We start from the raw sequence: 11,066 nt of genomic DNA on the forward strand, positions 1-11,066 counted from the left end.
GGAACCCCACAATATGACGTCAAAGCCTACTATGGCTCCATCCTTTTATATAGTTCCTTATATGAATCCTAAAATAGAGTAAGCAATTCACAGTTGACAAGCATAGTTAATTATGTCTCAGATGCCACTGTCTTGTTTCTTCCTTTTTAATTTGTTATCATCTTTTTAAAATTCCTCTTTATTACCACGAATTTCATCTGTGCTCAGAGGTCCTTTGCTTGCTAATGTTGATCTACAAATACATGGGAGATTTGGAGGCAGAGATAAAACAGTTTGAGAGTCATCCTGGGCACAATTTGTACTGAGTGTTTTACATAGATCCCTTGTTGGTTTCCTAATTCACTTGAATAAAAAAAAATATTTTGTGTCTGACTTATTTCACGCAATGTGATGTCCTCAAGGTTCATCCATGTTGTCGCATACTTCAAGACTTCATTCCTTCTTATTGCTTAGTAATATTCCATCCTATGTATATACCACATTTTGTTTATCCATTCATTGGTTGGTGGACAGATAGGTTGTTTCCATCTTTCGGCAATCATGAATAATGCCACTATGAACACTGTTGTGCAATGTTCGCATCCCTGCTTTCAGTTCTTCTGGGTATACCTAGTAGTGGGATTGCTGGACCATATGGCAGCTCTATACTTAGCTTCCTGAGGAACCACCAAACCATGTTCCACAGTGGCTGTACCATTTTACATTCGCACCAGCAATGAATGAGTGTCGCTATTTCTGTACATACTCTCCAACACTTGTAGTTTTGTTTTTTTAATAGCGGCCATTCTATTAGGTGTGAAATGATATCTCATGGTTTTGATTTGCATTTCCCTAATAGCTAGTGAAGATGAGCATCTTTTCATGTGCTTATTAGGCATTGGATTTCCTCTTCAGAAAAATACCTATTCATGTCTTTTGCCTGTTTTTTAATTGGTTTGTCTTTTTGTTGTTTAGTTGTAGGATTTCTTTATATATTCTGGATACCAAAGCCTTATCAGATGTTCTCTCACTAATATGAACTAATTATAATACGTAAACTCATAGAGATAAAATCTAAAATATAGGTTACCAGGAGATAGAATGAAACTAGAGAATGGGAAGCTAATGCTTAATGTGTGCAGAATTTTTAACTAGGTTGAATTTAAATGTTTGGCAATAGATAGAGGTAATGATAGCACATTATGGTGAGTGTAACTAACAGAGTGATTTGTGCTTGTGATTGTGGTTGAAAGGGGAAGCTTAGAGTCATGTATGTCACAAGAAGGAAAGCTAGAGGTTAAATCATGAGACTGTATAGCACAGTGAACCCTGTGGTGAACAATGACTGATTAACAGTACAAATATAAAAACATTCTTTCATGAACTAAAACAAATGTACATCACTATTGCAAGTAGTTAATAATAGAGTGGTATGTGGAGAAGAATGCACCTATTCCAAAGCTATGGACTATAATTAACAGTAATATTTCAATATTCTGTCATCAACATTAACAAATGTACCACACCAACACTAGAGGTCAATAATGGGGAGGGGAGTAGAGGGTATGGGATGTTCTGGGGTTTTTTGTTTTTTCTGGATTAATGAAAATGTTCTAAAATTGATTGTGGTGATGAGTGCACAACTGTATGTTGATACTATGAGCTGACCGTTTACTTTGGATGGATTGTGTGGTGTGTGAATATATCTCAAAACTGCATTAAAAAAAGAAAAAGACACTGCTTGGGGCTGTTTCATAATATATGGTATATGCACCATATTGCTTTTATAAAATATATTTAAAAAAAAAAAACGTTTTGGGCTTTTCTAGGTCCTCACTTTGCCCTGTGAAACTAAGTTTTGTCTAAAGAAAGTCTTTAGTCATTAGATTTTCTATTACAGTGATTTTATTGGCCCTTAGATATTTAGATAAGCTCAATGACTTCTCTGATTTCTGATTTCAAGAAAAGCCTGATAAGCATTACCCTTTGGGCGAAAAAGGAAAAAAAAAAAAAAAACTGAATAACTTCATCTACATATATTTTAGCTTTATGATATGAAACTACATATGATAACACTAGTTCCCCTCAGAGCATCTAGTCATTAAAATTTTACAGTTGAAGATTCCCTGCTATCCTCTTTTGAAAATCTTAAAATAAATCCAAAACAATCCTTGAAGTAAAAATCTTATCCCTGGAGAACTCCAAGGAATATATTTTTTTGTCCTTAGCTATACTACACAGAAAGTAGGCATCAAATAAATAAAATTTTTTTCATGGCATACCAAACATCAAAAGTAGGCTAGTCTCTTTCAGACATGTGGATCACATTTATAATGAAACGAAGTGACCTTATGAAAAACTTTCTTTTCATAAGCTTAACTACTAGTCATGCTATAAGAAGTCATATTATTTATGGTTAAAAAGTATAGTTTTTACCTGGCATAATTTCTGTGATTTAGAAATGGTTTAGGTACTTTATACACACAAAATATGTGACATAAAAATTTGCTAAAATTCCTAACTTTATAAAACATACGCTATGACACATAATGGCTAACATTTATTATGTGCCAGGTACAATCCTAAGTACTTCATATGTATGAATTCACTTGGACCTCAAAACAGCACAAGGTGACTACTTAGTATTTATTTTTCAGAAGGTGCAACTAAAGGACAGAAAAGGCTATTAACTTATAGCTAGTAAGTGGTAGCATCAGGATTTGAACCCAGGCAGACTGGCTCCAGAGTCTATATGCTTATCCAGTATGCCATGTTGCTGCTACAGTAAATTTGCCATTCACCATTCTTTGGTATGAAGTAAGAGCCAAATTATATGCAAAATCATAGTGCATGTACTATAAAAATCAGAAGTAGTATAGAATTATGTCTTTGTAATCCTCAGTAATATAAAAAGGATGATGCAGTATTACAAGAATGCTTGTCACTGAGAGGATTTGATCAAATTACAATATTACTGGTGTTCTCATTGCCCTTCTCACCCTTACAATAGTGTCATATTAGATAAAGTTAATTTTTTTTTAAACGGAATTAAAATAAAAATCCATTTAACTATCTTCATATGTGTGTATAGAAATATCAGCTACACGTGACATGCAATTATAATCTTTCCAATGATAACAGAACTGCAGGGCATTTAACAGTTTATGAAATTCTTTCATATATATTCCCATGTAATCTCATTTGACATGAGACTTCAAAATACTTAATATGATAAATGAGAGCATTAACCTAGGCTTGCATGAGAAAATTTGACCTAATTACAATATTGTAACTTAATAATGAAAAAATATTTTCAAGCAAGTGCACTGAAGTGCTCTTTTTTCCTCTCTTCCCACTCTCTATATGGTTAATGAGACACAGTGAAAAATAAACACATGTTTGTTTTATCTCCCCTGGTCAGCATAGGCTGCTAATAAGGCTGGGCTTGACTGCAGTTCATGTCACTGTCTTCCATTGCCATTGACACCTCCAGAACCATACAACTCTATTATGTCAACTTATGATTTTGAAAGATTTATTTCACAAGTCAACAGTACGTTACTACAGAAGATTAAGTCATGGTTTTAAAATGAATGAGTACTTGTAGGGAGGAGTGAGAGAGGTAAGAAGGGAAAGACTGAAGACATCCAAGTAACTGTGTCATGCAACATTCCAGCCCTCTGCAAAGAATACAGGGTTAAGTGGGACTGATACCACCCCATTTACTCTCTATTATAGTCAGATGTAGTGTCAAACTGATTAGGAACTATTAAAGAACAGTATAGTCCTTTTACAATTCCCAAATATAGTTCTTATCAAGAAGAGGATGACACAAAACTTCTAGACTAGAAGAGGAGGAAGCAGGTAGATTAACAATTACAATAAAAGAGAGTAATAGAAATGTAATAGGAGTTCAAAGAAAATCTATTAGAGAAGAAATGGGGCAAGTTATCATAAAGAAGGGATTTGAGTGAGCCCCTCGAATGCAGGTAGGATTTCAACATGCAGAGTTATGGAACGGAGTGCAGGCATTGTAGGCAAGGCGGAGAAGCATTAGCAAAGACAAGGCCTTGGAAAGTATATAGAGGATTCGGGTGACTATTGCATCAATCGTATGAAACTCTTCATGTTTTCTCCCCAGCCACCTTTCTATCCTGTTCTCCAGCCTTTTCCCAGTATTTGAGTTATGAACATCTCCCCAAAATGTCACCCTTTTCCTCATGCAGCTTCGTCCTCCAAATGGCCTTCTGCTGCCCACATGTCTACAGTGCTGCCTGCACTGCCTGCTTTCTCTCCTTACATCGTAGGATCTTAAAACTAGAAAGCATGTTCAGGAACATCTAGGATGATTACCTCCACTGTTGTTCCTCCTGCTCTAATTATTTCAAGGTTTCTCAAGCCAAGGTTTCTTATTGCCATGAAATCTCCATTTTTGCATTTCTTCCCTCAACCCTAGGTCTAAAATTATTGGCAGGACTGGTTATATTTAGTGGCCAGAGGCATCTGCCTTTGCTTTCAAACAAGGACACTCCCTGTTTCTGCTCACCCATAATTTCCATGCAATCAAAAGGATCAGATGGAGCTAACTCTTGCTTTTCTTCTGATAGGAGACACCTGTTCTAACGAAAGAACGCCAATAAAATCTGTTGCAAATCTGGTTGTGTTACTACTGGTCAATTAGTCAAAAAGTAAACTAACTGAAGGATGTTGTAGGAGCAGTTCTTTTCTGGCTTTAATGTGCATATGAATCATCTTGGAATCTTGTTGAAATACTGTTTCTGGTTCAGTAGGCTGGAGTGAGGTCCAAACCTGCATTTTTAACAAGATTCCAGGTGATGCCAAAGCTACTGATCCATGAAACACACTGAGTAGCAACATTGTAGAGAATACTAGAGAATCTCAAAAGTGGTGGAATCAGAGATGGTTTTGTGTGATTTAGTAAATAATTAAGATCTTTCTTCATGCCAGTCACTGGACATTAAAAAAAGAACAGTGAAGAGAGACATGGTCCCTCCAAGATTTTAAGATCTAATGGAGAGAAAAATACATGCCCATATTTTTTCAGTATATAAAATGGTAGGTGCAGAGTGCTTCAGGTATGTGGTAAAAGGTTTCTTAGCCCAAGAACCCCATGGCAAACACCATGTGGTGGGTAGGGCAGGAGCCCATGGAGAATAGACTGAGATGAAATGGTCAGAGAAGGCAGGAAGAGAACCAAGAGACAGTAGAAACATGGAGACCAAAGGAATAGAAACAAAATTTTAAGAAGGGAGCTCAGCCATCTAGTATGGTTTTCAGCAACAGAAAAGACAGCCTTGATTGTATGCTGACCTACCTTAAATATCATGTAGCCAAACCCCATCCCCTTACAATTAAGGAAACTGAGGCCTTGAGAGGAAGATAACTTGCCGTCAGTGACATAATTATTTACTACAGAGCTAGATTTATGGACACCAAAATAGAAAAAATCATGACAGTGCGAGCAAATGGTAGGTAGCACAAAATTTCATTATATTCATCATGTTAAAATTATACTGACAGATAATTGACATGTACGACATGTAGTTTTTGTTCCAAACACCCCAAGAAGTAGGTATTATTAGTCCCATTTTTCTGGAAGAGACACTTGTGACTCCGGTGGCCTATGTACCAGAGACACATGAGCAAGTAATTGCAGGGTGCCTGGGGAATACTCAGTGGCGTTTCCAGAATCGTAGGCCATCATCTCTGCCAAGGGCTCCTCTTCTGGCAAGTTAAAGTCACTCCATCATAAGAAGAGACTGAGAGAACATTAATAACATGTGCCTGTATTCTAATTAGACATAGATCCAGAAAGGAAAGCAAATCACTTCGGAAATGAATTTGTCTACTAGGGTTCTGTTTATGGTGTTTAGTGGGTGATTAGATTTCACTGATTTTCTCTCTTGTAAATTCAGTTTGAGGCTGACAGACGTGCTTTTATCATCACTCTTAACTCCTTTGGCACTGAACTGAGCAAAGATGACCGGGAGGCCCTCTACCCAACCTGTGGCAAGCTCCATCCTGAGGGGTTGCGCCTTTTGGGCAAAGCAGATGACTTTGAACAGATGAAGAGTGTAGCGGATCATTACGGAGTACGTGATTATACTGGGTTCCCTGGAGGTCGGATGATCCTCCAATGGCAGGCGTTATTTCATCATGTGTACTTTAGAAGCTCACCCATCATATTTACACTTCTTATCTAAAGCAGTTATCAATGTTTTTAAGGTAGCAAGCAATGTCCCTTGCTGTAACTGCCTCTCCCAAAGAAATACTTACAGTTTCAAGCCCAATCCGGTGTGTTAAGGTTCCTGCCAAGCAAGTACTTGTTTAAATCTCCAAGGAATGGTCATTTGAGCACTTCTTTTGAAGTGCTTGATAAAGCAAGTTCCCCAAGAGATTGCTGCAGTGTTGTGGAAATATGAGCCCATGCCAAAGTTATATAAAATAGTCTGACCCAGTAGTCCTTTCCAGTGCCCATTGAGTAAACAAGGTTAGGTACAAGAGTGTCTGTGGACTACAAGGGAGAAGATAGATGCATCAGCATATGTCCTTCCCTTTGCTGAGTGGCCAGAAATAGGAAAAGGAAAGGGGGCTATTTATCTCTTCCCTCAACTCCTGCTTCTAGCTACTCTTGAAGAGCCTAAGGCATCTCAGCTCAAGGTTATACAGGGTCCTTCTCCACCACCCCACCCCTCCACCCCCACCCACCCACCCCCGCCATTCCATTTCCTCTGCTGTGCAAACAGACACATACAAACCCTCCAGGTAACTTTTCCAAGACTAGAATAACATCCTCTTATCTTTTCCTGTGTATTTCTTAAGCCCTCCAGGAAAGATAAAAGGCAGCAAACTATGCATAAACCTTTGTAGCATCTCATATGTATTACATGAGGCTCTTTAGCATAATATTAAACTTTGAGCCTCTCCCCAGTTTCCACCCCTTCCATACTTGAAATTGCATGTCATCTCTAAAGTCTCATACTAATCAAACCACAAGCATTCACTGCATCTTTATTATGTCCTTCCCCAGACTTAAGAACCTGAATGTGGAAGTTAGCTCAAACAGTTTACACTGAGAGTATAATTTCTTTTGCCTCTTGCCAAAGGCTAGAATTTCATCCACATTCTCTTATTTGGATTTTTTTTTTTTTTTTTTTTTTTTTTAATTTCCTCAGAGGCCAAAGATCCTACAAAAAACATTCAGGCCTTCCAGTATAGATTTTTAAATAAACGCAAAATCTCTTATTGCTAGGAAAATATATTCTATACGTTTATGAAATGGAAGCTTCTTTTAAAATACACTCTTTGTTTTTAAGGAATACAAGCCTTTGTTCGAAGCCATAGGTGACGGCAATGGGGGAAAGACGTTGGAGGATGTGTTTTATGAGCATGAGGTATGATATAAGTAGAAATGATATTAGCTTATACACTCTTTTTCTCTTACTGGAGATTTTAAAGGATTTGTTTTGTTTTTACACTTTCGTGAACCAATTGATTAGGCACATTCATAGTTTGATAGGACACAGTCCATAGTGAGTTAGTATCTCCTCCTTGCAGAACCAGGGCCTGTGGCTCATGAGTGATGGCGGCATGTGGAATTGCCATATCCAACCAGATGGGCACCCAAGGGGTCTCTGGAAGGAATGCAGTGAATACATCATTAATTCACACAGAGAAGCAAAGTTGGGCGTCCTCAGGATCAATGGACTATCCCCATGGTATATACTCTCTTACGTGTTTCTCCTCCATCCCTTCTTCAAAAAAAGACTGATTTACGGTTATAATTCTTACTCATGTGCACAATTATAATCCTTAAGATTATTTCTAGGGGATCTAGATTATTGTTTCCCTGAAGAATGCTTAACCCACTTACAGTCAGTTCCTGGGCCACTCACGGTACAGTTCAACACAAATGCATATCTCTTGGTACCAGGAAAGGCCCCTCAAATCTAGAGAAATTTTCTCAAGTATTCTATTCATTTCTCTGAAACCATTGGCCCTTCTGTCTCAGTCTGACTGGAAATAACAGAGAACCCTGAAATATACCCAAGCCTTAGGGTTAGGCTGGCTGCAATGGAAACTTTCCCCTAAGGTCTGCTCTTTAGACATTTTCCAGCAGCTCTTTAGTCTCTGCCCTAGGAAGAAGTAAAATCAGTGAAAGTTACCCAATGTGTTGGGGCTGTTTCCACCTTGTTGCACTATTGCTGCAAAGGAGGCTGTTAAGGGAGTTATTCTCGGCAGGAAGAATGAGTCTTTTTCTGAGAGCAGGAGCCCCCACTTCATGATTACTTGGCTGACTGCTTTACTTTTCCAAGGTGCATGAGGACTCAGTACCTCTCATCCTTTTTCCATCATCACTGTCAAAATGGAAAAGAAGAAAGGCGTTGTTCAATTTCAGACTTTACCCCAGTTAAATACACACTATTTGAACATTTTCTATTGCTCACCTACCTTGTACAGAAAAAAATAATAATAATTCACTATGTAAAGTTGCTGCAGAGCATCCCAAGAAAGCTTAGAATATCACTCAGCCTGAATTCCAGGGGCCTGGGTCATTGTCCTAGAGGGAGTTAAACAGCTTAAAAACCTTTTTTTAATTGCAAAGTCACGGCCAAGGAGAAATATTTTACCTAAATTAGATGAGCCCACTGGCAAGAAGCCGAATAAATATTACTGCAAAGGTGCACACACATGCTGCTCCCCTGCTCCACCCCAAAGTTCTCCTAGCAATCTGTGCCAGTGGTACTGCTGAGATTTGGAGTCTGTCTTGTGAGTCTACAAACTTTCTTTCTTAAAATGTCACTTCTTTATCTCTTTTCATTATGGTAACACCACAAAATTTCCCATTTAACCACTTTCATGAGTACAATTCAGTATTAATATTATTCTTCTATCACTACCATCATTACCAAAACTTCTTCATCCACCCCAAGAGAAACTCTCTACCCATTAAGTATTAGCTTCCCTTTCCCCACCCACCCACTCTGCCTCTGGTAGCCTGTAAGCTACTTTGTCTCTATGAACTTGCATATTTTAGGCATTTCATATGAGTGGAATCATACAATTTTGCCCTTTTGTGCCTGACTTATTTCACTCAGCATGATATCGTCAAGGTTCTACAAACTCTCTACATCTACCTGCAGATTGACACTATCCCATTAGTACTTACCAGGTTGCCACAGTTTTCTTCTATCTGGTCCAACTTGGACATTGTCTATTTAAATATAAATGAGCATTGCACAGATTGGGTGCCAATCGTAGCTTAATATTATTTCGTAAATGTAGCATGTTCCTTTTTTTCCTCCCTCAGGTACAAATGAATGTGCTGGCATTCAACAGACAATTCCACTATGGTGTGTTTTATGCATACGTAAAGCTGAAGGAGCAAGAAATGAGAAATATTGTATGGATAGCAGAATGCATTTCACAGAGACATCGAACTAAAATCAACAGTTACATTCCAATTTTATAACCCAATTTGGGGGCCCCGAAGGCAGGAAAATCATAAATGTTAAAAGGAAGTTACAGAGGAAAATAAAAGGAACTATGTGATCCAGGCTACACAAAAGTAAACCAGTTTGCACGTTCATAAATTTCAGACCCACTGGAAACACAGTAAACTGATCCTGAAACAAGGCATGTTTTTTTTTCAAACAGCCTCAAATCTTGTTTCCACATTTGTCTCATTCTTGTTTGGTTGTTAAAAATTAGACCTAATAAAAGCATTTTTGTCTTGCGTTTCCATGTAGTTCCACAGGCCCAAATAGAGAGTTAAATACTTTTTAACACATCTTTCCTTCCCTATGTCCATACAAGTCCAAAACCGTATGTAGCCAATATGGACCACATCTTATGTGAAATATTGTATCTTTTTTTTCTCTGATGAACATTCATCTGGTATGCTTGGAAAGGCAACACAATTCGAAATCATATTCCCTAGAGACAAGTAGTGTTAAATTTATCATTGTCTACCACTTATAAATTAGTTTTGCACAAATTTCTTTAAATAAAAGGTACATTTCTCTCTTGTGATTCCTTTTTGCTTTGCTTAAGAAAAATACCCAGCTATGAGTATTCTTTTATTCATTCAAGAGTAATTCACAGGTTTGGTTTGCAGGGTATGGATTCTCCATAAAATCTATGTAAACTGGTTCATAGGGCTACCAAGAAAAAGAAAAGGAAAAATAATTTTAAATAAATCACTGCTCAACTCCTTCAAAATAGAGATTTCTAAATATAAGCTCTATATTTGTTATATTTAAAAATTGTTTGTTAATGGGATTATAAGTATCAGAGATATATTGAAGGTGAATAGGATTGAAAGGGGCTGTTTAAAGGCATGTTTCCCACAGATCAGCCCTACAAATATAGATAGGTGCTTGCATGATGTACTTCTAAGGTATGACACTAGCACAGAGAGTTGAAAACAGAAGGGTATATGGGAAAAATCTACCTATTGCATACTAGGGATTATGATTAGTAGGAATACCATACTAGTACCATACAAATACTAGGGACAAATAAGGTCTGAAAAGAGCTACGAGGTGTGCTGGGTCATGAGAAAAAAAATTAATTATATATACATGTGTGAAAATCCTACCAATAAGAATATTTTTGGAGAACATTCAATACTAGAATCTAGATTTAGATGCACAGACCAAGGACTAAGTCTGAAAAATCCAACTTTTTTTAGTGAAATAGTTTGGTAATTTTAGTGATAGCATTCTTTAGGTATAAGGAAATATAGTGACCCGTAGAACTTAAGGAAGCTGAGTGCATCACCTCACACCTGTGTGGGAGGCCAGGCCTTCCTACCTGAGTCGTGGTGGAGTCTGGATCAGTGCTCTGTGGAGGGCTCAGTGTAGACCGATCAGCTGGGGCAAAGAAGCCTGTTCCCAGGTGCTGCCTTTAGTCTGGAAATCTTCCTCCCGCACCTGTTCCTAGTCCTTGCAAGGGGCCATAGTGCAGAGGTTTACATTTTAAACTTGGTGGCTGTGGTGGAGGGTTTAAGGCTTAGGTCTACTTTAGAGGTTGGGAGCAAAGATGCTGATGGGAAAGAGGCAGCT

General features: G+C 37.9%; 1 protein-coding gene across 5 annotated transcripts in view; it reads left to right on the forward strand.

Annotated features, from left to right (window-relative positions):
* The window catches only part of ATP6V0D2 (ATPase H+ transporting V0 subunit d2), a 56,709-nt gene extending 46,372 nt beyond the window's left edge, over window positions 1–10,337 (forward strand). For 3 of the 5 annotated variants that reach the window (XM_037802342.1, XM_037802341.1, XM_037802344.1), the window contains 4 exons: window positions 5,916–6,092; window positions 7,317–7,394; window positions 7,558–7,718; window positions 9,311–9,451. In XM_037802342.1, coding sequence (XP_037658270.1) covers window positions 5,916–6,092; window positions 7,317–7,394; window positions 7,558–7,718; window positions 9,311–9,320 — 426 coding nt within the window. In that variant the 3' untranslated portion in view covers window positions 9,321–9,451. Of the gene's footprint in view, window positions 1–5,915; window positions 6,093–7,316; window positions 7,395–7,478; window positions 7,719–9,310 lie in introns of those variants that run through there. The other 2 variants (XM_037802343.1, XM_037802345.1) reach the window with 2 other exon arrangements.
* The last annotated feature ends 729 nt before the right edge of the window (window positions 10,338–11,066 follow it).

The sequence above is a fragment of the Choloepus didactylus genome, chromosome 14 (assembly GCF_015220235.1).
Source record: "Choloepus didactylus isolate mChoDid1 chromosome 14, mChoDid1.pri, whole genome shotgun sequence".
Taxonomy (NCBI): Eukaryota; Metazoa; Chordata; class Mammalia; order Pilosa; family Megalonychidae; genus Choloepus; species Choloepus didactylus.